Below are 27,750 nucleotides of genomic sequence, written 5' to 3' on the forward strand. Positions count from 1 at the left end.
CTGACATTTGCTGCTTGCCCTGTTTTGTGTAATTGTTTTTTCTGATAAAATGTCGTGGCTTAAGGAAATGAGGTGAACCGGGGTATTTCGCTCTCTGTTGATGTAGTGTTCCCCCATATCCTGAAACAGCTGCTGTTGTTTCCCTGGGAAGTAAAGACCTGAAAGGAGTTGGTTTGTTCCTTGGAGCATTTCATGTCGAGGTCAAGAGGAGGGCAAGTGGAAACTCACTCATATTTAGTTGGGTGGCAGCAGGACTCATCTGGACTTGAGTGCCCCAAGGGCATGTGACTATCATATTTGAGAGGTTAGAAATATATGGCTTGTCCACGTGAATATAATGTAATTGTAATGACCAGGTAGGTCATGATATTTATCAAGATGCCATCAACACAATGCAACAGTTTCATTTCTAGTATTACTTGGTTTTAGTTATTTTCTTCCCTTGTCTTCAAAGAAGGGGCCAAATGGGCTTGCCAGAGAGTAAAGAGAGCTGTCAACTTTATATGTAGGGGCTGTTGTATTGAAAGTTTGGTACCCGGTTGTAATATACACTGCAAAATTTCTTTTGCAGATCTCTAAGTATCTCTGTGTATTATGAGTTTTGCTCATCCATTATATATTGTTGTACTATGGTTTTGGGAAATGTTGTCTTAAAATAAAAGGTCTAGATTTTGCAACATTTACCTAGTTTCTTTGTATGGATGTACAATCAGTCTAGCATATATATTCTCTTCAGAGAGAGAGAGAGAGAGAGAGAGAGAGAGAGAGAGAGTCTTCAGATATAGATACAGATATAGATATATTCATTGCAAATTTAGAGGTGTGGATTATGTACACTAAAACTTCAAAAATAAAATAAGCTGGTCTCTGGTTAATGCATATACTAGTTTTTTTTACAGCAGATGACGAACGTTTGTTAGTGTGTCACACAAGACTGACTCAGGAAAGTGAAATTTCTGTTTATGCACACCATATGTAAAAAGGCAGAGGTGGGGTTTTTTGCAGCTATGTGGCATCAGTGATGCTTCTTCTACACTTTGTTCTAATATTCACCTCATGCATGAGCATTGTTTTCATTATCATCTATTCCCACTTGCCCACACCTCTCCCAGCTGGCACGGTCCGTGTCCTAACCCTTTGAGGCTGTGTCGCAGAGGTTTGATTGATGGCGTCTGCTAGTTCTGTGATGAGGTTCTTCTGAAGAAAGGCAAGCCATACTTGCTTGCTTCTGATTGGCTGCCCCATCTGACTCTCTCTCTCTCTCTCTCTCTCTCTCTTCCTCCCTCCATCCTTTCAGAGCACACACCACAGCAGGCTCTGTTCTGAAACCTAAAACAGCCCCATTTATATCCATCCATTCATGAATCTGTGACGTCAGCAAGCTTCTGTGTTCTCCTTTGCAGCTGGGTTGCAGGATTGTGTGGGTGGAATTTCCTTGCTGTATTTTACGCAGCAGGTTTAGTTTGGGGGCTTTATTGGGTTTTTTTTTGCCGTTCCTCTCATGACACAAGAAAATGGAGCAGGATTGCCAAAATTATCTCTCACTGTAAGTATCTTGACAAATCTGTCTTCCTTCAAGGAGCTGTATTTTCAGCTGTGTTTACCTTCTTGGCATTTATTTCAGAGGAACAAATGGATGATGTATTTGGGGTGTGAGTGGACTGGCAGCAGGGGCCGGGAGGAGGGGCAATAGCTGAAAGCCAAGAATATTTCTGTCTCTGACAGCAATTTGTCCATTTACTTGCTTATAGAGAGAACGTAGACAGATTTCATTTGCAGTTCTGGAGGTTGTGTAATGGTCCTTGCCACTGTTTAAAACAGGAGAGAATGAATTTCAGTGAGCAGTGCCTGTCTGAAAAGGCTGAGATTGAGGATATCAAGGCGGAAAATTACCATAGGCAGAATAGAATAATTGCAACTGATTTCAAAAGAGCAGCCTCCTCCCCCACCAGAACATGTAATCCTGTTGTCTGCAGCTTTGGTGCACATTTGAAAATTTAAAATGTATGTCAATATGTTTGGTGTGGATGATGAACTAATTTTAACCATTTTACCTGATAGTTAAATCAATTCATAGAAAACAGCTACTTTTTGAAAGAAAAACTTCATATTAATAGCTACAGTATTAACTATGAAAAATGTACTAGCCATTATGTATATCCCGATCCTGCTACTCTTCAAAAATAGTCACATTCAAATTGTTCTCTGTTTACTGAGGACCAGTGTGTATCCTTGCTGGCGTTTGATTGTTCTGTTTGATTTGCTACTGAAATCATTGGGGTTTCATAGGGAATAACCTAAAGGGAAGAAGGGCAAAGCATTTTAGCCCTTTAAGAAATGTATTAGAAAATATAACTACCTTAAGTGAATAAAGCAATGTCAGACAAATGCCCTGGAGGTAATAATTTTGGCTGCAAGTCATCCTTAATAACCCATGCCAAGTCAAAGTATAGTGTTTTCCTTAATTTATGGCTGAAAATTGGAAATACTTTTAATGCTGTATTTTTTGCATTGTGTTCAGAATAAAAGCTGATAGTATAAAACTGGTTATTTGATTTGCAGTGTTTTGGAAGAACACATTGTGCCCTTTCTTGCTACTGGGACCTTCTTGTTCAAATCTGCACGTGCTCGCTCTCTCTCCCTCCCTCTCTCCCCCTCCCCTTTCACCTAAAAGGTTCCCTTAATTCTACTATTCAAAGTTGTGAAAAGTGCACATAAAGCTTTTATTGTTTTGAAATTAATTTAAAGTTATTTTTACATTATAAAACATTCCTTTTTGCTTATTTGTGGGCCTTTAGGTCAAGACAGCTTGTAATATCACCTTGGAGCTGTGGCTAGTTTCTCAAACTACGACATGGGTAACCAGGTAGGAGTGTGCACGGTTCGGTCCGGGCACAATGTAAAAGACCGCCGGACCGGTTCGGGAGGGCGGGGGCATGTAGCTTTAATTGGGGGTGGTAGTACCTACCCCACTGCCGCTCTTCCCCCTCCGGCGCTGGTGTGTTTTAAAATCTTCCTGGGTCGGTAGAGTTCCTCCCTGCCGCTCCTGCCCCTGTCGTTGTCATCCAAAGCCTTCAAAGGAGTACAGCTAGCGGCGCACATGCGCCCTGCGCGGCGCACGCACTTGTGTCTGACGCTGGCGCGCGCGTGCCATGACATATGTGGCGTGTGTGTGCCAGCGTCGGAGATGAGCATGCGCGCTGTGCAGGGCGCATGCGCGCCGCTAGCTGTACTCCTTTGAAGGCTTTGGATGACAATGACAGGGGCAGGGGCGGCAGGGAGGAACTCTGCCGCCCCAGGAAGATTTTAAAACGCACCAGCGGGGGGAGGGGAAGTACTACCACCCCCCCTTAAAGCTACATGCCCCCCAGTGCTGGACCACGCCTCCGTGGTTCCGTGCACATCCCTATAACAAGGCTTTGGTTCATAGTCAGTACATTCATTACTTCCGAAGTGCTAAACTTGGCATTTTCTTAATCTCTAAAGTCAGAGATTCTTGATAAAGAACATTGCATCTGTTGTGATCCGCAGAGGTCAGGATTTCTTTTTTCTTTCTTTCTTTCTTTTTGTGGTGGTGATGGGTACTTGCTGTTGGATGGATTTATTTCCCATGTAGTGAGAGGTATTGCATGAACTTTCAGAACATAAGAACAGCCCTGCTGTATCAGGCCCAAGGCCCATCTAATCCAGCATCCTGTTTTGTACAGTGGCCCACCAGATGCTGCTGGAACCCACAGGCAGGAGTTGAGGGCGTGTCCTCTCTCCTGCTGTTACTCCCCCTCAATTGGTACTCAGAGGCATCCTGCCTTTGAGGCTGGAGGTGGCCTGTAGCCCTCTGACTAGTAGCCATTGATAGACCTCTCCTCCATGAAGTTATCCTACCCCTCTTAAAGCCATCCAGGTTGTTGGCTGTCACCACATCCTGTGGTAGAGAGTTGCACAAGTGGATCATGTGTTGTGTGAAAAAGTACTTCCGTTTGCTGGTCCTAGACATCCTGGCAATCAATTTCATGGAGTGACCCCTGGTTCTAGTGTTGTGTGAGAGGGAAAAGAATTTCTCTCTCCCCACTTTCTCCACACCATGCATGATTTTATAGACCTCTATCAGGTCTCCCTGCAGTCGTCTTTCTTCTAAACTAAAAAGCCCCAGGTGTTGTAGTTGTGCCTCATAAGAAAGGTGCTCTAGTCCCTTGATCATCTTGGTTGCCCTCTTCTGCACCTTTTCCAGTTCTACAATGTCCTTTTTTAGATGTGGTGACCAGAATTGTACGCAGTACTCCAAGTGTGGTTGCACCATAGTTTTGTATAAGGGCATTATAATATTAGCCGTTTTATTTTCAATCCCCTTCCTAATTATCCCTAGCATGGAATTGGCCTTTTTCACAACTGTCGCACATTGAGTTGACACTTTCAACAAGCTGTCCACCATGACCCCAAGATCCTTCTCCTGGTCAGTCACCGACAGCTCAGATCCCATCAGCATATACTTAAAGTTGGGGTTTTTCGTCCCAATGTGCATCAACTTACACTTGCTAACATTGAACCGCATTTGCCATTTTGTCGCCTATTCCCCCAGTTTGGAGAGATCCTTTTGGAGCGCCTCACAATCCGTTTTGGATTTCACTACTTGGAAGAGTTTGGTGTCATCTGCAAATTTGGCCACTTCGCTGCTTACCCCTGCTTCTAGATCATTTATGAATAAATTAAAAAGCACCGGTCCCAGTACAGATCCCTGGGGGACCCCACTTCTTACTTCCCTCATTGTGAAAACTCTCCATTTATACCTACCCTCTGTTTCCTGTCTTTCCACCAGTTAGCAATCCACACATGGACTTGTCCCCTTATCCCATGACCACTAAGTTTCCTCAGGAGTCTTTGATGAGGAACTTTGTCAAAAGCTTTTTGGAAGTCCAGGTATACTATGTCAACTGGATCACCTTGATCCACACACTTGTTGACACTCAAAGAACTCCAAAAGGTTGATTAGGCAAGAGTTACCTTTGCGGAAGCCATGCTGGCTCACTCCCAGCAGGGCCTGTTCTTCTATGTGCTTTACAATTTTATCCTTGAGGATGCTTTCCATCAATTTGCCTGGAACGGACGTTAGGCTAACCAGCCTGTAATTTCCCAGATCACCCCTGGACCCCTTTTTGAAAATCAGTGTTACATTTGCTACTCTCCAGTCCTCCGGTACAGAGCCTGATTTCAGGGATAAGTTATATATTTTAGCAAGGAGGTCAGCAATTTCACATTGGAGTTCTTTGAGGACTCTTGGATGGATGCCATCTGGCCCTGGTGACTTGTTAGCTTTCAGTTTTCCCAGACAGTTTAGAACATCATCTCTTTCACTTGTATCTGACTCAACTCTCTAGCCTCCATCCCTAAAGAGCCTGGTTCAGGAACAGGTATATACTCGGTATCCTCTGCCATGAAGACAGACGCAAAGAACTCATTCAGCTTCTCTGCAACCTCCATATCCTTCTTAATAATCCCTTTCACTTCTTCATTGTCTAATGGTCCAACTGCCTCCCTGGCAGGTCTCCTCCTTCTGATGTAGTTAAAGAAGTTTTTGTTATCCCCCTTGATACTTTTGGCTAAATGTTCCTCAAACTCTTTTTGCCACCCTTATTGTCCCCTTGCGTTTCTTTTGCCAGAGTTTGTGTTCCTTTCTGTTCTCTTCATTTGGACAAGCCTTCCAATTTCGGAAGGAAGTCTTCTTCCCTTTTATGGCTTCCTTGATGGTACCCGTTAGCCATGCTTGCATCCTCCTGGACTTAGTGGTACCTTTCCTCCTTTGGGGTATACAATCTAACTGGGCTTCTAGTATTGTGGTTTTGAGTAAACTCCATGCACTCTGGAGTGAAGTGACTCTCCTGATTTTCCATTTCTGCTTTCTTTTCACCATACTTCTCATTTTGGAGAAGTTTCCTCTTCTGAAATTCAAAATGTCCGTGTTAGACGTCCTTGGTGATTCTCTCCCCGCATGTATGCTGAATTTGTCACTTTGTACAAAAAAGTAGAGTAAATCTGAAGGGACTTGCTAGAGTAGCTGAGACTTAAGTGTTAACTTCCATCCTTTAAGCTAACACTTAAGTCTCAGCTACTCTAGAGCAAGTCTCTTCAGATTTACTCTACTTTTTCTTACAAAGTTCATGCTTCTCACTAGAGCAGGCGGGGAAACCCCAACATATTTAATTCATACAAGGTAGAACAGAATTGTTAGCCACAAGGTAGTAATTAAAATGAATTCTGCAGTTCAAGCTATGGTTCTTGCCGAAGTGATAATGCAAGCAAGCAATAAATAAATAAAGAAAGAAAATTAAATAAATAAATAAATAAATAAATAAATATAGTGTTTTTACAGTCCTTAAAGATTAAAGAAATAGTGTTCAGTGCTCTGTTCAGGAATATTCAAAATGTAGGGAATGGCTTTCAGAAGAATGCTTTTTTAAAAATCTCTTTTAAAATTTAAGCAATAATAAGGTTGTGGCCTTTCTAGTTATTATAAGTGAGATCTAAAAGACAAACTTCAAAAGCAAACAGTTGTGCATTATTTCTTAAAGCAAGATTCTGCAGGTACTCATTGCTTTCAGGAAGCTTGAAGAAATGTGGCAATTTGTGTGCTTAAGGAGCCACTTACCTTGGCTAACAGTTAAAAGGTGATAAGAATGAATTCATAAGCAAATGTCTAAACAGTGGTACAAAGAGCTTCCTGAGAGAGGAGAAGGGTGCCAGACAGTCTTTTTTACTCTGGCATGACTCTTCCTCTTCCTACACTGTGAGATGAGTGGGTAATATCTTGATGGTCCCACTTTGGCAGGAAAGGGTCGGACTATTTTCCTCTACTCCTCTAAGATGCTATTAACTTTCATATGGCCATGGGTTGAGGGGGGCTATCTATCTATCTATCTGATATACTGCCTGACTCAGAGGCTCTAGGCAGTATAGATCAAATGGTGCTGTGCACACAGGAGTTACATCATCAGTGGAATGTCAGTGTTATAATTGTTTGCAGTTTTACTCTTACGATTTATAAGCATGCACAGGAAAGCTAAAGAAAATAGGAGAATGGAAAGTCCCTGCATTTCTAGGATACAACCTTTATGTGGGAGGGAGGGAGTGTTTGTGGATGGGATGGGATGTGATGTGATGTGAAAAGAATTACACTGATAGCATACCACCAGTACAGTATAGTGAACCAATGTTGCCTGAGTGTGTGTGCACAACCACATAATGTCTATTCAACATTAGTAGTTATTTATAGAACTATCAAGCAATCACCTGCTTTTAAACCAAGTAATCCATTAATCCAGATGTTGCCGAACTACAACTATCATTATCCCCAGCTACAGTGTATTGTGGCTGAGAATTATGAGAGTTGTAGTTCAGCAACGTCTGGAGTACCACAGGTTGTGAACCTCTGGATTAAGCCATTGTATTGTACATATTTTGGCTATTGCAAAAAATTCAACATAACTTTTGAGAAGTTGAAAGAAATGTAATTTAATATATGATTTAACAAAGACATCAATTCAGAAGGAAAATATCTTTAATACATTTGGATTTCTTATTGCTGTATTTCACAGAACCAAAGTAACTTCAAAAAGAAATTGACAAGTGTTGCCTTAAGTTATAGCCCTACCTATGAAAATTTGCTTCCTATCCATTAATCAGCCAAAGGTTTATTTGATTAGATTAAAGTTTATGATTGTTAGATTAAACTTTATATAGCTCTAGTTATTTGTTCAGATGTATGAAGCCTTGACTTCAACAATTAAAATACAGTGCATACACTAATGGTCTAAGCACTGCATATGGACCCTCATTAGAATTCTCAGTAGAGGAATAGTTATTACATTCTGGAAAAGTTATCATTTTTAGGTGTTGGTGGGTAACTTTATATCACTGACTATCACTCACACTTCTGTTAGTATCTAATCTTAAACATAACAGTAAAGTATTGCTATTTTCTGTGTAATAATTTCACTTCAATAATCTTTGTATTTTATGTAAACAATAGTTGCTCCAAAACTGCAAGCACATGTGTATGGTCTTGCTATAGCCTCGTTTTTCATGATATTCTGTATCTGTATGGCCTCATCTCTGCCTTGTTATCTTCCAAGCTCCAGCCTTTCCCCTTGAACTGTGTTTCAGGGTATCTGAGCACAGAAGAGCAGAGTACAGTACAGTGTTTGAGAGAATGACAGCTTTACCCTGCTACTGCTTTATGTTTCCAGTTGAGCATCCCATCTTGAAGAATTGGAATAGGTTTGTTAGCTGTTTTAAAGAAACATCTGTTCCCTCCTTTCTCCCAGTTAGTTTCTTGTGCTAGGACTACAAGCTATTTCTGAAAAGCTCTAGGACAAAATAAGGCACAATGGGCATGTTGGTGAATTTTTTGCAAAAGGTTTTCATCTCATTTAGAAGTAAATAGGTGACTGAATTACACTGCATTTGAGGAAATCAAGTCCAGATGGTATGACAACAGTGCCACCCAAAATCTTGTAAAAATATGAGTCAGCTTTGAGTTAGAAATAAACGTTACATTTTAGGTCCTTATGGTTGCAGAAAGAGAGGGAGTAGAAAATTAAAAATGGATCTCTTATAACCCTATATAAGTATATGAAGAATCGTTACAAGCTGATTCTTGCTATCAAACTGAAAATTGTTGGACAGACATGTCTGCCAGCTGTCATACGGCATTAAGCATATTGATGAAAATAACATGGAAACTATTAGTTGCATGCAACTACAATATGCAAACTATGCAAAGTTTGTGTTATGCCCTTCTGCCAAACATAGGAGACATCGGTCATGACCATCCGTAGAGGGTATCTTCCCCTACATTGGGTACACCTCTTGAAGGCAGTCTTTTCTTTAGGTGTTGGGCTTGAAAACAAAATTCCAAAATAAAAAACTGCTCCAGTCTATAATCATACACTTTAAATCACTTTGCTGAGGTACCATTACATTGTACTGGGACCGGTGCTTTTTAATTTATTCATAAATGATCTAGAAGTAGGTGTAAGCAGCGAGGTGGCCAGATTTGCAGATGACACCAAACTCTTTCGGGTAGTAAAATCCATAACTGATTGTGAAGAGCTCCAAAAGGATCTCTCCAAACAGGGTGAGTGGGCGACAAAGTGGCAAATGTGGTTCAGTGTTGGCAAGTGTAAAGTGATGCACATTGGGATGAAGAACCCCAACTTCAAGTATATGCTGATGGGATCTGAGCTGTTGGTGACGGACCAGGAGAGGGATCTTGGGGTTGTGGTGGACAGCTCGTTGAAAGTGTCAACTCAATGTGCAGCAGCTGTGAAAAAGGCCAATTCCATGCTAGGGATCATTAGGAATGGGATTGAAAATAAAACAGCTAATATTATAATGCCCTTATACAAAACTATGGTGCACCCACACTTGGAGTACTGCGTACAATTCTGGTCACCACATCTAAAAAAGGACATTGTAGAACTGGAAAAGGTGCAGAAGAGGGCAACCAAGATGATCAAGGGACTAGAGCACCTTTCTGATGAGGCAAGACTACAACACCTGGGGCTATTTAGTTTAGAAAAAAGACGACTGCGGGGAGACATGATAGAGGTCTATAAAATCATGCATGGTGTGGAGAAAGTGGATAGAGGGAAATTCTTCTCCCTCTCACATAATACTAGAACCAGGGGTCATCCCATGAAACTGATTGCAGGGAAATCTAGGACCAGGAAACGGAGGTACTTTTTCACACAACGCATAATCAACTTGTGGAATTCTCTGCCATGAGATGTGGTGACAGCCAACAACCTGGATGGCTTTAAGAGGGGTTTGGATAACTTTATGGAGGAGAGGTTTATCAACAGCTACTAGTCAAAGGACTGTGGGCCACCTCCAGCCTTGGGGGCGGGGTGCCTCTGGGTACCAGTTGCGGGGGAGTAACAGCAGGAGAGAGGGCATGCCCTCAACTCCTGCCTGTGGCTTCCAGCGGCATCTAGTGGGCCACTGTGCGAAATGGGATGCTGGACTAGATGGGCCTTGGGCCTGATCCAGCAGGGCTGTTCTTATGTTCTTATTACATTACGTCCATTACACGAAGCATAACTTTTTTCAATCCGAGTCATACACAAGAAGTTACAAACAATCCAAAGCATAGTCCGAAAACAAGTCCAGTCACAGTCCGAGTCAAAACCATGCAAAATAGGATTTTGGTCATAAACCTTTAAATTTAGCCACAAAAATATTTCTGAGGAGCTAAGAAATAACGAAGAACCAAATGCATTGGCAGTCAGAAAGAAACTGAACTATAAGGCACCAAACCGCCGATGTGACCAAGTGCGCAGTGGCGGTTGGTTGGCACCGCAAGGAGCTAACAAATTTTGCCCGAAGTATTCCGCGCAGGCACAGAACCCATTTTTAATGGATGTTCACGAACCAGATTATTTCATTCATTCATTCATTCATTCATTCATTCATTCAATTTCTATACCGCCCTTCCAAAAATGGCTCAGGGCAGTTTACATAGAGAAATATTTACTTACATTAAATGTGTGCTCATACAGTTTAAAGCATGTCTGGAAGATGCTCAGGCTTAAACTGGTCTTGTTTTAACAAACCTGAATTGTTCACTTTGCTAAGCAGGGTCCACCCCAGTTTGCTTTTGAATGCGAGATCACATGTGAGCAGTGTAAGATATTCCCCTTAGGGGATGGGGCCACTCTAGGAAGAGAATCTGTGTGCTTGCACGCAGAAGGTTCCTTCCAACTTAAGTTCCCTCCCTGGCATCTTGGGGTAGGTCTGAGAGAGATTCCTGACTGTAACCTTGGAGAAACCGCTGCCAGTCTGTGCAGACGATACTGAGCTTGATGGGCCAATGGTTAGACTTGCTATATGGCAGCTTTCTATGTTCCTAAACTTTGGAAGGAAGGAAGAGCTCCAGAATTGGGGAAATGAATAAAGAATGACCTTCTGTTTGCCTTTTCTGTTCTAACTTGTCATGTTATATAGAGCCACGGTCTTGCTGTGAGTCCTGTTATACCGATACAACTTTGATTTGGTAAATCTGTCAATTTAGAGGAATAATCTAGTTTGTAGCTTTGTTCTGGCACTGCAGAAGTTCAAAGCTGATGACATCTCTGTATAATAACTGCCAGAATTTGACTCCCATAGTATGAGAAAAGGAGTTTTAACTGTGCAGCTCATTACAGAGTAATTAGCTCATACAGCTTTGTTTGGGAAAATCCAAGGAACTGTACCCCTTATTCTGCAAACAGTACATATATTGAGGTCGTTCCCACATAATACGCAATATATTTTTAGCACTGTTCCTATTCAGAGCATATTTATGCTCATAATCCTAAAATTACATAATCTTATGTCAGACAAAATAAGGTTATATAATGATTCTGTGCAGTGTAACACACAGAATTCTTTAAAGTTATGTTAGAAAATGAAATACGTATTCATTAGTATCACAGAAGTATCACTTAAGTAATACTTAGGCTCTGAAATCTCTTACAGAAAAGGAATAGTATGAACAATACAAGAATCTGCTATCATCCTACTACGTATTTCATTATCCATCAAAATTCACAGATGATGGTCTACTTTGGATCCTTTATACAATGTAACACATATAAATTGAAGTTAAGGCAGTTGTCATATTGCAACAGAGATGTGCAACCACAAAACCTGGGGCAAACAAAAGTATAGCCATCATCTTACCCTGGTGCTGTCACATTAGAATATGGACCAATGAGGAGTTTCCAGCACAAGGCAAGCCACACACCATTTCACATGTCTCTCTTTTATAATTTTACTGCACTTGCCTAAGTGAGACAGTGTAAGAGATATGCACCAGGAATAACAGCATTGACGGAGGAAGTGGAGTCACTGCTAGAGAAAGGTGCAATCTCTCCAGTACAGTGGGCAAACAGACACAAGTGTTTGTTTATTTTTACTCCCGGTACTTTCAAATCTCCAAATGGGATGGGGGCATTTGCCCTATACTGGACCTGAGGTGCCTGAATCTATATGTCGATGTGAGAAAATTCTGGATGATTACATTGCAAGCTATCCTGCCTCTTCTACACGGGGAATACTTCAGTGGGGCGAAAGGCTCCATCTGTCCATGGGCTTCCGAATTGGTGGGTACAGATTGTTCACCCCCTTTAAAAACCACTTACTGTTGGGGTGACTGAACACAGATGTCCCATCACACCCACCATGGAAGGAGGAGTTGGCAGCCGAATGTACCCTCAGCAAGGTATTTGCTAGGCCATTTGCCTTTAAGGTCATCAGGTAACGTAAGATGTCCCTTATGGAGGCATCCTCGGCCTTGAAGCTGTGCACATTAGCATGCGTTCTGACTCGTTTCCATTTCATACTGTAGCTTTTTCTCATGGATACCTTTTTATCATTCAGCAAAATGTTGTCTACAAATTTATCCTCCATGCCATTAGTCTTCGCGTTTGCAGATTTGGATGTAGCAGACATCCACCAATTTGGAGGCCCATGGATAGATGGAGCCTTTCTCTGGTTTTATCAGCTCCAAAAGAAGGGCCATTTGAACCCCTGGTGATGGCTAAACTTAAAATGGTTATGCTTAAGACAGTGTTTTTTATTCCCATTACCACGGCAAAAAGATTGAGTGAGCTCGCTACTTTGCGTATTGATGAGCCATACACAAAGTTTCATGATGACAAAGTAGTTATGCGATTGGACCAGGAATTCAGGACAAAGATAGTTTCTGACTTCCACATGAATCAAGATATTGTTCTATCTACCTTTTCCCGCAATTCGGAATCACCACTGGACAGAGTAATGCATAGCCTAGATGTACGACATGCTCTTCTGTTCTATTTGTGGAGGACATCTGCAATTAGAAAACCACACAGCTGTTAGTTACTTATAAACTGAAAGATGGAGGAAATCCAGTCTCTAGGCAAAGGATCTCTCATTGGTTAATGGAGGCTATCTACCTGGCCTACAAGATACAGAAGGTAGATCCGCCTAAAGCAGTAAAAGCCCACTCTACGAGGGCGTATGTGCCCTCGGCAGCACACTCATGAGGAATGAAGTTCAAAAATATTTGCAGGGCTGCTTTGTGGGCTTCGGTAGATACATTTGTAAAGCACTATCCCACTTTTAATGGATGTTACCGGATCACGAACTAGATAAACAGGTTGCTTACCTGTAACAGGTGATCTGTTAGTGATCTGGTAACATTCATAAAACCTTCCCATCCATCCCTTGCAACAGATACTTCAAGCAATATGTTCCAAGACCACACACTTAAAAAGAAAGGCTGCATTGGGGCGGCCATCAAGAAACTGAACTATAAGGCGCCAAACCACCGATATGAGGAAGCACACGCAGTGGTGGTTGGTTGGCGCTGTGAGGAGCTAACACATTGTGCCCGAAGTGTTCTGCACAGGCACAGAACCCACTTTTTATTAATGTTACCAGATCACTACCAGATCACCTGTTACAGGTCAGCAACCTGTTTTTACTAGTCTTTTTAAAAGGTCATTTATGGAGCTGTGGTTTAACTAACCAGGATTCTGTGGTCACAGCTCTGCACCAGAGGTAAGGAGAAAAGGGAAGGGGAAAGCATATGGGCTCAGACCTCATTCCTACATTCATAATCTAACAAACCACAGTTGTTGGCTTGTCTACATCAGCCCTGTTTAAGAGTCTAATCCAGAACCCAGTCATAGTGGAATAATTTTTTTTACAGTAAAAGTCATTCCTAAGTTAAAGTTCAAAACTTTTAACTCATTTTTACCTTTTTAAATGCACTGCTCTGCTGTCTGTTTGAGAATACCAACGTAAGTCCAAACACTGGACATGACATCTAGAAAGCATACATATAAAGTGACACAACCCAAGTTAACATGGTTCTCCTCCTTTGTGAAAACTTTGCATGAAAGTTAGGCATAACTTATTCTGAATGCTTATAATATAGAAGGCCCTCGTTATCTGTGGAGGTTCCATTCTGGCCTACAACTGTGGATAATGAAACAGTAGATAAGACCTTGAGTCAATGGTAAGGCGGGGGGGGGAGTTCCTTAAGGTTGAAAAATGGCTTATAGGTTTAAAAAGAGGCAGAAATAAGTGCAATAAAGCACTGCACCATGCTCTCCAAGTCTCCGGCTGTCCAGCAGTGCCCCCCAAACCCCCAATTCCTTTTATTTTTTCATGAAAAATCACAGAGATTTTTTTTTTTTTTTTAAAGAAAGAGCCACAAAATGGCTCCATCCTGCAAAATGTTAGCTGGTAGCAAAATCAGAAGACATTTCCAGCCACCTAGGAACAGCGCATAGGTGAATTTTGCCTATTTTTAGAACCACGGAAAATGAGGTTGGGTCTCCATTGCCCAACTGCAGATACCCAAAACTACAGGTGCTGGGACTGCAGATAACAAGGGCCACCTGTCACGCTAAATTTCTTTAAAGATGTAGATCAACCGTATCTAACTCAAAACATCTATAGAATGGGCATCATGTCATTTTGATTATTTTTCATAGGAAGCTGTGTAAATACTTTGTGGTAGTGTTTGTTACATGCCTGAGAGCTAGTTTGGTTTCGGTATCAGGTGATTTAATGTGACAAATGTGCAAAGTCCAGCGTGAAATGTATTGCTGAGAGGTATTACAGCTGTGGGAGAACAAGTAGAAGTATTTTTGCATTGGATACTGTTTTCATCAGGAAACCATAATTTCCATAATTAGCTGAAAGGTTTGGGACAGGATGATTACATTTTCGTGGGAGGAATGGTACTGGGTTTAAGCAGGACAGATAGACAATTTAGATAAAAGATTCTGAAACCTTATTGTACAGTTAAAATGTTTGTCTCTGAGTATGATCTTAATTGTATATCATGCCATCTGTTTTTCAGATATTGTGGCCACTTTCTACAGTGTGTGTGTGTGTCATTTTTTGTTTAAGCAATATCTCGGACTGTCTGCTCCATGCACACTCACAGTACAATGACCAGTTCTCAGGAGCCCCTGAGCTGGTCTTCCTCTACAACCATGATCACCAAGACTCTCAGTGAAGACAAAGATTTCAGTGGGCTGCATGGAGAACATATATCTGCTGGTCTCCACCCTTCACCCGAGATAATAGAGGATGTACAAGACAAGGGCTTTCTTCAGAGTAATGTACTGGAGAACATGAGTAGCCCAGTTGCCACAACAGTATTGACCAGTGTAAGTGAGGATTCCAGGGAACAGTTTGAAAACAGTGTGCTACAGTTAACAGAACATGAGGAATCGGAAATGACTGTTCATCAGGGCAACGGTGACAGTATGGGTGGAGAGACCAACAATGGAACAGATGATATCAAGATCCAGTTTAACAGATCCAGCAGTGGAAATGGTGGATTTCTTGAAGGACTCTTTGGCTGTTTGAAGCCAGTGTGGAATATTATAGGGAAAGCTTACTCCACTGACTACAAGCTGCAGCAACAAGGTAAACCCAAGGGGCAAAAGCATGTCCCTTTTGTGGATTAAAAAAAATATTTTGAAAGATAGAAACAGCTTTGTGACAGAGGAAGGCATTTGTCTCCAGAGTACTGTTAAAATAAGCTCATTTTGCGGGGGGATAAATATATATTCTATCTCTTCACTTTTCAACATCTCTAAATATGAGACACGCTCTTCCATTCAGCAATCCCGAAACCAAGTAACCATTCCTTCAGGGTTACTGCTTCTTTATGGCCATTTTGATTATGATTTTTTTACTTACTTTGTCTTAATTGAAATGGGGGGAGACTAAATGCAAAGAGTCTTTAAATGCTCTTCTAGATTTGGGAGGAACCTATTTCCAGTTGCTTTAACTCTTTTGAGTAGAGGAATAACTCAAACCTCCTGAGATCATGAAGCAAATAGTTTGAGCTTGTTAAAAAGTAATTAAGACAAAATAAATATGAATCACTGGCATGCAAATAAACTGCAAGTAGGGATGACCCATTCTTTTGACGACAACTGCAACAAATTTGATGGCTGGGTAATGCTCTGTATTCATTGAGAATGAATATTCAAAGCTTCTTTGATGATGAATTGAATGGGATAGGTCTTGTTTGCATTGAGTCTTCCTGTGTGCACTGTTGAATCCTCTGTATCTTGGATCTTGGACAGTCGGATTTTCTGTATCTTTAAAATCAAGTCAGTGTAAAGAGGCAAGGTTAGGACACTGACTTACCCAGGCTACAGATATTTGATTCAATTTTTATCGAACATTGCATACTCAGTAAATATGCATAAAATAATTCCTGGTGGCAACTTATCCCAGTGTCTAAGGAAAAATATCCCTATAAATATTAGTTGATGCTGATGTCTGATTGGTGTGCTCCATAACTCCACCCCTGAGCCTGTATTAGTGTTGTTTCCTCCTCCTAAATTGATGCAATGTTTCATCTGTTGACCTATCTCATGACAGCTAATATGTGCTGTCAAAATGGCTTCATAGACTGAAGAGCCTGGGTATTCCTGCACTATTTAGGAAAAGAGGGGAGAAGGCACTTGGAAGTCTGAGAAAGTGCTCTGATAGCTCTCATTAAACTTTTGGTTTGCCAGTTGCGGGATGGTTGCACACCCAGGCCTCAATAATGACAGGACACATAAGACTGGAAGAACTAGGGCCACTTGTATTAATTAATTTTACCAGTAACCTGCAATGAGGAACATACTAAATAGAGTGTGTGTACTACCCATGTGGGTCAGCCTCACAAGGAGAACTGCCCACAGCAGGGCCGAAGGACTGGATGTTGATTCGGCCCGGCTCTAGATCTGGACATCCTCACCACTGCGAGGTTTTATCCCCGCTGAGGGGAGTTCAGGCGGCAAAACACTGAGTGGTGGGCCTAGCCAGCCTCCGAGTAGGGGCAGATACCAGCCCAGGGGCTGCAAAACCTGCAAGGGCTGTTCCTTGGCTTCCTACTCACCTTAATTGGTCCTCCAGTCAAACACCTATACAAGACAACCTACCCCAACCTGCGCTCACCTGCAATGTGACCAAACATCCTAAACAATGAAACCCTACCAGGAGAATCAGTGAGAAGTAGGCAAAAAAAGTCCACCCCCAAAGCCAATCGGGTGTGACCCAAAAAATTTCTGCTTGGTCCCCAAAAGGCGACTGGATAACCCTCACTGTAACAGGATGGCCGGGTAGGTGCCTTGCCCCAGAGCAACTGGGCTTGAGCAAAGGGAGCTGGCCACTCCCCTGCTCCCATTGGCTGGCCACCATCATGTGCCAGGGGAAACAAAATGGTACTTCCAGTGCCTGTTGATGGAGCTGGGCGCACAACTCTGACCACCCCCCACACACTTTACCACAAAGTGTGGCAGCAGGGAGTGGTCAAATGTGAGAAAAACCTGAGCTCCAAAGGCAAAACTAGGCTTCAGAAATCAGATTTCCCTTGCTCTCCTGTTCTTGCCTGCCAAACCTAATTGGTGAAGAGACAGCTCTTCTTTAGAATTAACATTTTTTCTTTCTCTCTAGAGACAACCATTTTGTATTTTATTCACAGGGCAGCAAACTACAAATATGCTGAGTGATCAGTTGCTTGTCAAAAGACTGCTGTTGCAATCATAATAATGGATTGGGCTTGTTTATTATCAGATACATGGGAAGTTCCTTTTGAGGAGATTTCTGAACTGCAGTGGCTGGGCAGTGGAGCACAGGGAGCTGTTTTCTTGGGTAAATTTCGAGCAGAGGAGGTGGCCATCAAGAAAGTGAGAGAACAAAGTGAAACCGATATCAAGCACTTGAGGAAGCTGAAGCATCCAAACATCATTGCTTTCAAGTAGGTCACACTTTGATTATCAAGGGTCTTTCTAGAATGTTGTTTTTTATCTCAGACTCAGATGCTTTATTCCTTCATGGCTAGCTAAATTTGTGCTCAGAGTGTAGCAGCTTCTTTCTAAACTTTAGTAGTAGTTATTATTATTATTATTACTATTATTATTATTAATTCAGTTTCTATACTGCCCTTCCAAAAATGGCTCAGGGCAGTTTACATAGAGAAATAATAAATAAATAAATGAGAGTTCCAAATGGAAGATATTTTATATAAGATAAAATACTCTCTCTTTATGCTTGCTGCTGGCATAATAGTGTTCTCAAACTCTTTTTTGCATGAGTGCCAAGAGGGAAGAAAAGTAGGTAGTATGAACAAATTTGTTTTTAATTTGATCTTCTATTACTGGAGATTATGGACAGGATGAATGAACTCTTTCAGAGAGCACTGTAGTTGCTTATCCATCATGTACATCAGGGTTTCTCAAACTTGGGTCAACAGATGTTGTATGACTACAGCTCCCATCATTCCCACCCACAGTGGCCTTTGGCTGTTGTGGCTGGGGATGATGAGAGTTATAGTCCAACAACATTTAGAGATCCAAGTTTGAGAACCCCTGATGTACATTATAATTCATACTGATGTACATTATACGTCATACTGTCTTCAACAGTATGACATGTGTCATACAGTCATGACTTGTGCTCAGTGTGTTGCTCCATGTAATTGTTTGGGTACTTCCCATTCCTTTATTACAGCAAACCTTGTATTTTCTTTCTCTCTCTTCCATTCCTTGCTTCTTGAAAGCTTAATTGCTGAGAACTGAAAGATTTTTGATATGAGGTGTTCCTCTGTTTCATCCCCTCTATTCTGCCCATGTTTATACACTATACAGAATCCCCTGTATTTTGCCCATGTGGCCCTTAAGCCTCATCACTTCATGTAGTTCAAGGATGCATGTTTACAATAGAGCCCTCACCTCCAGGGAAATGTTTCATTACTTAATTTAATGTTGAGGTGTATGTCTGACCAATGAATTGGCAAATAAGGGATCATGACCTGACCTCATTGGTAACAGGTGCCTTGTAACATTTGTTAGTGACCAGGAGAATTGTAAGTGGGTTATCCCTTTCTACCAGATTCTAGCTAATAAGCCCCCATTGCGAGTTTGGCTGTATTAATCTATAGTTTTTCTTCTTCTTTTAATCTTAGGGGAGTGTGCACTCAGGCTCCCTGCTACTGTATAATCATGGAGTACTGTGCTCATGGACAGCTGTATGAAGTGTTGCGAGCAGGCCGGAAGGTCACCCCTCGCATGCTTGTGGATTGGTCTACAGGGATTGCGAGTGGAATGAACTATTTACATCTTCATAAAATCATCCACCGAGACCTCAAGTCCCCCAAGTGAGTTGTAGAGTGTGTGAAGTGTAATAAATTAAACTGGACCCAAATTAAAACTTCAGTTGTTATAGTGGTGCAAAACATTATAGAGTCTTTGTAGGAGACAGTATATAATAATTTTATAATAAATAAATAAATATTCTCACAGTTCATAGGAACATAGGAAGCTGCCATATACTGAGTCAGACCATAGGTCCCTCTTGCTCAGTATTGTCTACACAGACTGGCTGTGGCTTCTCCAAGGTTGCAAGCAGGAATATCTCTCAGCCCTATCTTGGAGATGCCAGGGAAGGAACTTGGAGCTTAGATGCTCTTCCCAGAGTGGCTCTATCCTCTAAGAGGGATATCTTACAGTGCTCACATTTCTAGTCTCCTTTTCATATACAACCAGGGCAGACCCTGCTTAGCTTAAGGGGACAAGTCATGCTTGCTACCACAAGACCAGCTCTCTTCCCTTCATTCCCCATGTGTTTTCTCTTTCCAGTGTATTAGTCACTCACAACGATGCAGTAAAGATTTCAGACTTTGGTACTTCTAAAGAACTCAGCGATAAGAGTACGAAAATGTCCTTTGCAGGGACTGTAGCCTGGATGGCTCCTGAAGTGATTCGCAATGAACCTGTCTCTGAAAAAGTGGATATATGGTGAGCAACACTTTCATAAGGACAGAGCGTCATTTCTCACTCTGCAAAACCATATCTTTTTGTGAGCTTGTATCATAAGCAACCTTCCTACTTCATATGTAGCAATAGCAATATTGTCCGCCACCTTGATATATGTCCTTTTGGTAAGGTGGTAAATAAAATAAAGACTTTTCTTTTCATAGTTTTCTTGGCAAAGATTAAAAACAAACAAACACCCTCTGAGGTATAACTTGATTAACTGAATACAGCTTTTCTTCTCTTTCTCTCACTTTGGATCAGGTCATTTGGGGTGGTTTTGTGGGAGCTTCTCACTGGAGAGATTCCATATAAGGATGTGGACTCCTCAGCCATAATCTGGGGTGTAGGCAGCAACAGCCTACACCTTCCTGTTCCCTCTACTTGCCCAGATGGATTCAAGATCCTTATGAAACAAACATGGTAAGAGTTGCTGTTTCCGTAGTGTGCCCAAATGGCATCGCACTTACTGTTTGTCTTCTGTCTTAGTAAAAAGTCTACACTATGTCCATAAAGAATCAGGGGTGAGATTTCTTTCTGCAAACTCTAACAAGATGGTGACTTTAAGATTATACTATCATAGCCTGTTGTGGAAATGAGTAAGGCATAATTTAAGCTGTGCATTGGCTTGATACAACTGCTTCAGATTCAAAATTGTGAATTGATTGATATGGACACATTATTTCCACAAACAGTAGGGAATTATTATCCCTACTGTACTATTGTACAGTCTGTTTTATCACTTGGATTAATTTCTACTTTAATTGAATTCTACTTTAATCTACTTGGAGCCACCGCAAACACTAGGAGTGCTGAGTTACTGGAGTCGCATGGGCAATGAACAATGTTGCTAGACATACCAAGCCAAATACTGAATGGGAGAAGGGACAAAAGAGTATAGGGGAGTTGGCCTACACTGTGTCAGGGAATGGAATAAGAATAAGTGGTGCAGAAGCTTCTGAAGTAGATGCATGGAAGAGACTAATAGAGGGGAGGGGATAGAGTGTGTGTGTGTGTGTGTGTGTGTGTGTGTGTGTGTGTGTGTGTGTTTAATAATCTTGCTCGATTATTCTGTAGAGGAATTCTGTTTCTCTTTTGAAAGTACTGGAAGAACATTCTGTTATACTATTTGTTGAACTTAAAAGAAATGTTGCACTTAAAGAAATGGTGGTGAGGCAGAACACATGCTTTGAATGCAGAAGGTACCTGACATCTCCAGGTAGAGCTGAAGACCACCATTGAAATTCTGAAGATTCACTGCCAGTTAGTGTAGATCAGGGGTTCCCAACCTGTGGTACTCCAGATGTTTATTGTAGCTGGGGATACTGGGAGTTGTAGTTCAGCAACATGTGGAGTACCATAGGTTGGGAACCCCTGGTATAGATAATACTGAGCTCAGTGGGCCAATGACCTGACTCAGTATATGGCACCTCCATACGTTCATGTTCAGTTGTTAAAACCCATAATTGCTCCCTTGCATTTCCTTCTTGGTATTCTGTTCCTTGTCCTAGATTACTCTTCTCCATACTTTTACTTTCTCTCAGCTAGCCCATAGTTTTCTTTTTTTATCTCATGGGCTAGCATCCACAGTTGTTTTTTGTCTGGAACAGGACTCCTTTCTAAGGAGCAAGCACAGACTTTACAGCAGAGAAAACACTCGTGTTCCAGAGTAAGGACAACTGCAGATGCTGCTCATAGTTTTTAGACTGTGAGCCTGTAAGCAGGAACTTGTTCTTCCTATTTTTGTGCAGTGCCTGGTACGTATTAGATGTTCTTATAAATAATATATGTTATTGGTGTGTTACTGACTGCAGTGCCCCATGTTTGCTTTTTGAGGTATTCTAATAGATTATACAAAATCATAGGTAAATGTTGGTCTGTTTGAAAAAAATCCACAATGCAAAGTAGAATACTTCTATTGGAACTAAATTTAGGGTCACAAAACAAGTATCACAAAGGAAGAAAAACTTGAGTTTTCCAGAACTCTTCATCAGACTTGATGTTAAAGGGGGGAAAGGGTGGAGGTAGGGATGTGCTGGAAATTTTCCAATGCTCTGTAGTTTGCAGAATCTAAATGCAGAGTTTGGGGAGTGCCTTGGAAGGAGCCTGTGTGTTTTGATGAAGTGTTGAGGACTAGACTGAGTAGCTCTGTGATATTTCCAAAATAAGGGGTATAGCCATATATCTTGGTCTTAGTAATCCACTGCATTTGACAAAACTGAAGGGATAACAAACTGAAGTTGAATCCAGATAAGACTGAGGTACTGACTCTGGCGGGTTGGGACCCAAGGGCTGGTTTAGATCTGCCTGTTCTAGATGTGGTTACACTCCCCCTGAAAGATCAGATACATAGCTTGGGAGTGCTCCTGGATCCAAAACTCTCTCGGGTTTCTCAGTTTTAGGCAGTGGCCAGGAGCACTTTTTATCAACTTTGGCTGATACATCAGCCACGCCCATTTCTGGAGGTAAATGACCTTAAAACAGTGGTGCATATGCTGGTGACCTCCAGGTTTGACTGCTGTAGTGCACTCTGCATGGGGCTGCCTTTGTACATAGGCCGGAAACTACAATTGGTACACAATGTAATCGCCAGACTGATCTCTGGGACAACCTGAAGGGACCATTGGCTGCCAATATGTTTCTGAATGAAAAGTGCTGGTTTTTACCTATAAAGCTCTAAATGGCTTGGGTCTAGGGTACTTAAGAGAGCCCCTTCTCTGCCGTGAACCCTGTCACCTATAAAAATAATCAGGAGAGGTATGGTTATGGTTGTCGCCAGCTTGTTTCGTGGCAACTCAGGACCGGGCCTTCTCTATGGCTGCCCCGGGGCTTTGGAATGCACTCCCTGTCAAAATAAGAGCTTCTCCATCTCTGATTGCTTTTAAAAAGACCCTCAAGATGCACCTGTTTCCTCAAGCTTTTAACTGAAATTAATTTAAACTGTTTCATTTTATCTCATGAGATTGTTTTAACTTTTTTATTCTATAAACTTGTTTTAACAGTGTTTACTCTGTTTTGTACTTGTTGTGTGTTAAATTGTGTACACCACCTAGAGATGCACATATCAGGTGGTATATAAATGTAATTTTTTTAAAAACTCATCTCACGCTTACTAGCAGCTGATCCAAGATTGCATAAACCCCCTTAAACTCCATCTTTAGATCCTACAGACCATTGTGGCAGTTCTGACATGCCCCCACTTTCTCCCTACCCTCCTTTTGCTCAATATCTAGTGTAATGGGTTCTGGAGAACTCAAAAGCTTGTTACTTACTGTTTTCTGACTCATATGTTGGTCCCAAGAAAAGTATTACCCTACTTTGGATTGTGGATTTTTTTTCCTATTAGACACTGGGCAAGATCCAGACTGGATAGTCATGACTAAACACTATTGAAAACAGAGACAAGTTAGTCATGACTAACTTTACTGGGACTTACTTATGACTGACTCAATCTGGATGCTGCCCTATGGAGTTAAAACCTAATTGAAATTCAGCCATGAACTAAAATACTCCACTAACCAAAACATTTCATTTAACTAGTTAGGTAGGTTCCTTTTTCTCACTTTTTTCCAATTTTTTTTCAGGCAAAGCAAGCCCCGAAATCGGCCCTCTTTTCGACAGACACTAATGCACCTTGACATTGCATCTGCTGATGTGCTGGCCACCCCTCAGGAGACATATTTCAAGTCTCAGGTAAATTGAGAATTTTTACTAGCAGAAGACTCTCACTGGCGTTTGCACCTTGCCAAATATTCTACAGTAGGATTTGTATGTTTAGAACAGAAAATTGACTCTTCTGATTTGCTATTAGTGTGTTGGACCCCAGGCCCAGATCAGCAATTTTCAGAAGAGTTCCTATTCTAAAATGTTAGAGTACTTAGGTCTAGTGACCAAACTGTCAGCATGATCCAGCAAGGAAGAGCCCCATGTATAAGTGTATCGGAGTGCACATCCCTGTCCCCATTTTGCATCTGGGCCACAGTTAATGTGCAACTGGGCCACAGTTAATGTTTGGATGTGTCTTTTTGATGTAGATATCCCTATTCAGAAACCACAACTGTTCGCAACTAATTGATTACAATTTATGATTGATCTTGATTATACAATTAATTCACAATTAACTGACCTCAATTACAGTAGAGGGCTGTATAGCCATGTCAGCCTTTGGCATTATCAGGTCACCTTTCATAAGCTGGACATTTTTAGCCTTATAAATTGTCTCTAGCATTTTCTTTAATGCTGTTCCATATCATTCCTTTCCTTTTGAACCGGGTTTGCCAAAACTTTGAACCTCCAATGATAAAGGAATCTCAAAGAATCCTAGGAATAGCAAAGGGGTCTCCCTTTTCTCGTGTATTCCCCCTTGGATATAGTTCAGGGTTTGTAGAAAACATATTAGTTTTCTTTATCAAAAGACTTCTCTTCATGAATATTACCATCAATACTGTGTTTCTTTTGCTGGTGTTAGACCCATAGTATCAGGAGCTAATTTACTGTAGCAGGGGTTCCCAACCTATGATGCTGAAGATGTTGCTGATCTACAACTCCCATCACCCCCAGCTACAATATATTGTGGCTGTGGATGATGGAAGATGTAGTTCAGTAACAACTGGAGTACCGCAAGTTGGGAACCCCTGTACTATAGTAATCAAGAAGTGTACAGTATATTTTAGTACAAAACCATGGCATTGCAGGTGTGAAGTCTGGAGCCAAGCAACATTTGTTCCCTTTTTTGTTGTGCATTTGATTACTCTCTGAACGGCTCTAGAAGGGGAAAACTGTTGTTGAGCTGCAGATAGTTCTGGCATGACAAGCAATTTTTATAGGCTAGAATTGCAGTATATGTCTGTGCATAGTGCTGGAGTTTGTGCTAGAGCAAGAAAACTGATTAGAGTTGCAGATCAAGCCTGGGAATTACGTCGCCTCTGGCCCACTGCAGACCTTTCAGGTACCACAACAGTGCTCAGTATAAAGATACTGAGAAGCCTGCCAGTACTTGCTCAGGTTTCTCTTCTAATATCCTGGAGTAGTGCATCCCTTTTAGTGGCGGTTGTCACTGCTGTGAGCTATGCTGTGTAACAACTGCATGTCAAATTGCCCTGGCAGGCTGAATGGAGAGAAGAAGTGAAGAAACACTTTGAAAAGATTAAAAGTGAAGGAACTTGTATACACCGGTTAGATGAAGAACTTATTCGTCGGAGAAGAGAAGAACTCAGGTCTGTAGACATTATTAAGGTCATAAGAACAACACTGTTGGTTCGGAGCAGTGGTCCAGCTAATCCAATATCCTGCTTTCAGCAGTGGTCAGTCAGATGCTTCTTGAAAGCCTGCAAACAGGACATGAAAGCAATAACTTTCACTGGTTGTTTGCTCCCTCAGTAACTGGTATTCAGAGGCATACTGCCTCTGAACATGGAGGTTCCATTTTGCTGTCCTGGCTAGTTGCTATTGATAGCCATATTCTCCCATGAATTCATCTAATCTTTTAAGAATATCTTGGCCGTCACTGCATTTTGTTGCAGGGAATTCCACGTTAATTATGTGTTTTGTGATTATCCCAAATTCTAGTATTATGAGAGAGAGGCCATACACTTCACTTATCTGTATCGAGTACTTTGATCATAGCTAAATCCTTTTCTTTGGTTTTGTTTCTACAACATCTGTTTTCATTGCTCTTTCTTCTCTTAGAAGTTGCAGGTGGCATATTTAATTCAGAAAGTTTCTGCATAAAATACACTTTAGTCTCCCTTTTACAGGCACACAGGACCATGTTGTTGAAAGTGGTTTTCTTCCGTTTCCACAGGCATGCATTGGACATTCGTGAGCATTATGAAAGGAAACTGGAGAGAGCTAATAATTTGTATATGGAGCTCAGTGCCATCATGTTACAGCTGGAGGTTCGGGAAAAGGAGCTCATCAAGTATGTGCATCCACATACATGCCCATGGCCATTTACAGGAGATCATTATGAACAGGACTAAAATAGGCTTATTTTTCAGTCTATCCAGTAGGTTAATAAAAAAAAAAAAAAAAAGGTTCCAGATCTGGGTAAAGGACAGAGTAGCTGACTTCAAACCTGGGGAGAAAGTGCTCTCTTTGGGTTTCCCTTGTAAAGTATAATGATTGTTCCTTGGAAGGTGGTCTGCTCAGTATCTCTTCTCTAATCAAGGTAGGGGGAAAGTCTCCCTGTTTTAGACCATCACAGCCCATTGTCGCATCCTTCTATTTGAAAATTATCTGAGTCATGGTCAGGGCTCCCGTTCACTTTTGTAGTTGCTTGGAGAATAACTAGTCTTCCAAAATGATATGAATATTTAGCATGGTATGCTGACAAAAGTTTGTGGTACTGACTTGGAGAAAGCTGCTATCTTTGTATTATTAAAACAACTCTTGTTCTGTGGTGAGAAAATTAGAGATTTGATGTTTGTTCTGTATGGCAGGCGAGAACAAGCTGTGGAAAAGAAATATCCTGGGACTTACAAACGCCACCCAGTCCGACCAATAATCCATGCCAATGCAATGGAAAAACTGATGAAGAGGAGAGGCGTCTCTCACAAGCCTGGAGGCCAGACTAAACGGTGAGTCAAGTAATGGGGTGAGGGGAGGGAGAGAAGAGAAAAAGAAGAAATCCACTAGATGCATGTGCACCTTTTGGTTGCACCTGAAGTAGCTTGTGTGATCTTTGATCTCTGTACTTTCTTTGCTACGTGGTAATTCATTAAAGCATTTGTATCGTGCTTTCAAGTGTTCAAAGCACTTCACATCTATTACCTTGCAATCTTTACAATACAGCAACAGTGAGGATTATAACCATTTTGTAGCTGGGGAGCTGAGGGTGAGAAGGGGTGGCTTGCCTGAGGCCACCTATCGAGCCCATGGCAGAGATGAGATTTGAACTGGGGAGTTCCTGATCCATAGCTTGGTCTCTTAGCCTCTATGCTACACCAGCTCTCAAATAATTCTTAATTTATTTTTAACTAAATGTATACCACATATAATAGATCCTATATTACTTCAGAACCATCTATTAATAGGCATGTTGACAATAAATGAGAGAGGAAATGTGAAAACGGCTCCACACAACTGAGTATAGCATATGTTAATTCTAACAGAGAGCACACTTTGTTTTGCATCATTTTTCCAGGCCTGATCTGCTAAGGTCTGATGGCATTCCCAGCACTGAGGTGGCGCCCAGTGGCTCTCCTCTCTCAGGGAGTCCCAAGATGTCGACACTCAACAGCAAAGGGCGGTACCGAAGCAAACCACGCCACCGGCGAGGAAACAGCAAAGGCAGCTACAATGACTTTGCAGGGATCTTGAAACACCAGCCAACACAGGATGACTCAGCTCAGCCATCTAACCACCACCACCAGCAGCAGCACCATCTCCATCATCATGGACATCACCCTCGGCTAAACATACATGGGCAGGACATTGCCAACTGTGCTAACAACCTCCGTTATTTTGGCCCTGCTGCAGCCCTGCGTAGCCCTCTTAGTAATCATGCCCAACAGAGGATATCTGGTTCTAGCCCTGATCTTATCTCTGCTGCCATGGAGGCTGATTCACGGAGAAATCTGGAGGAGGAGGAGGGGGGCAAGGCTACTAATTGGGAATGTCGCACAGAAGAGTCGTGCAACTTCTGCCCAGAGTGCAGACTTGGGACAAATGATGCAAATCAAGGACAATCACTTGAGCCAGGACAGGAGCAGCCTGAAGCGCCATCATATGATCCATTGTATGCAAATGTACAATTTCCTGGGAAGAGTGGGGAAGGAGAATTTAACTGCCACAGGTCAGTGTCATCTCTTGGCTCTTCTCATCCTGTGAGCACTCCAGGACTGCTGTGCAAAACACGACCCATCCCAAAGGTAAGGTCCTTCTAACAATCCTGGCACCA

General features: G+C 41.7%; 1 protein-coding gene across 13 annotated transcripts in view; it reads left to right on the plus strand.

Moving 5' to 3' along the window:
- The window catches only part of MAP3K13 (mitogen-activated protein kinase kinase kinase 13), a 133,542-nt gene that overhangs the window by 85,692 nt on the left and 20,100 nt on the right, over window positions 1–27,750 (plus strand). For 9 of the 13 annotated variants that reach the window (XM_053311944.1, XM_053311952.1, XM_053311940.1 and 6 more), the window contains 10 exons: window positions 14,888–15,462; window positions 17,614–17,797; window positions 19,004–19,195; window positions 19,677–19,835; window positions 20,115–20,273; window positions 23,435–23,543; window positions 24,957–25,066; window positions 25,654–25,770; window positions 26,291–26,428; window positions 26,995–27,721. In XM_053311944.1, coding sequence (XP_053167919.1) covers window positions 14,961–15,462; window positions 17,614–17,797; window positions 19,004–19,195; window positions 19,677–19,835; window positions 20,115–20,273; window positions 23,435–23,543; window positions 24,957–25,066; window positions 25,654–25,770; window positions 26,291–26,428; window positions 26,995–27,721 — 2,397 coding nt within the window. In that variant the 5' untranslated portion in view covers window positions 14,888–14,960. Of the gene's footprint in view, window positions 1–106; window positions 1,547–2,798; window positions 2,867–8,160; window positions 8,269–14,887; window positions 15,463–17,613; window positions 17,798–19,003; window positions 19,196–19,676; window positions 19,836–20,114; window positions 20,274–23,434; window positions 23,544–24,956; window positions 25,067–25,653; window positions 25,771–26,290; window positions 26,429–26,994; window positions 27,722–27,750 lie in introns of those variants that run through there. The other 4 variants (XM_053311946.1, XM_053311941.1, XM_053311945.1 and 1 more) reach the window with 4 other exon arrangements.

This window comes from Hemicordylus capensis, chromosome 3 (genome assembly GCF_027244095.1).
Source record: "Hemicordylus capensis ecotype Gifberg chromosome 3, rHemCap1.1.pri, whole genome shotgun sequence".
Lineage (NCBI taxonomy): Eukaryota > Metazoa > Chordata > Lepidosauria > Squamata > Cordylidae > Hemicordylus > Hemicordylus capensis.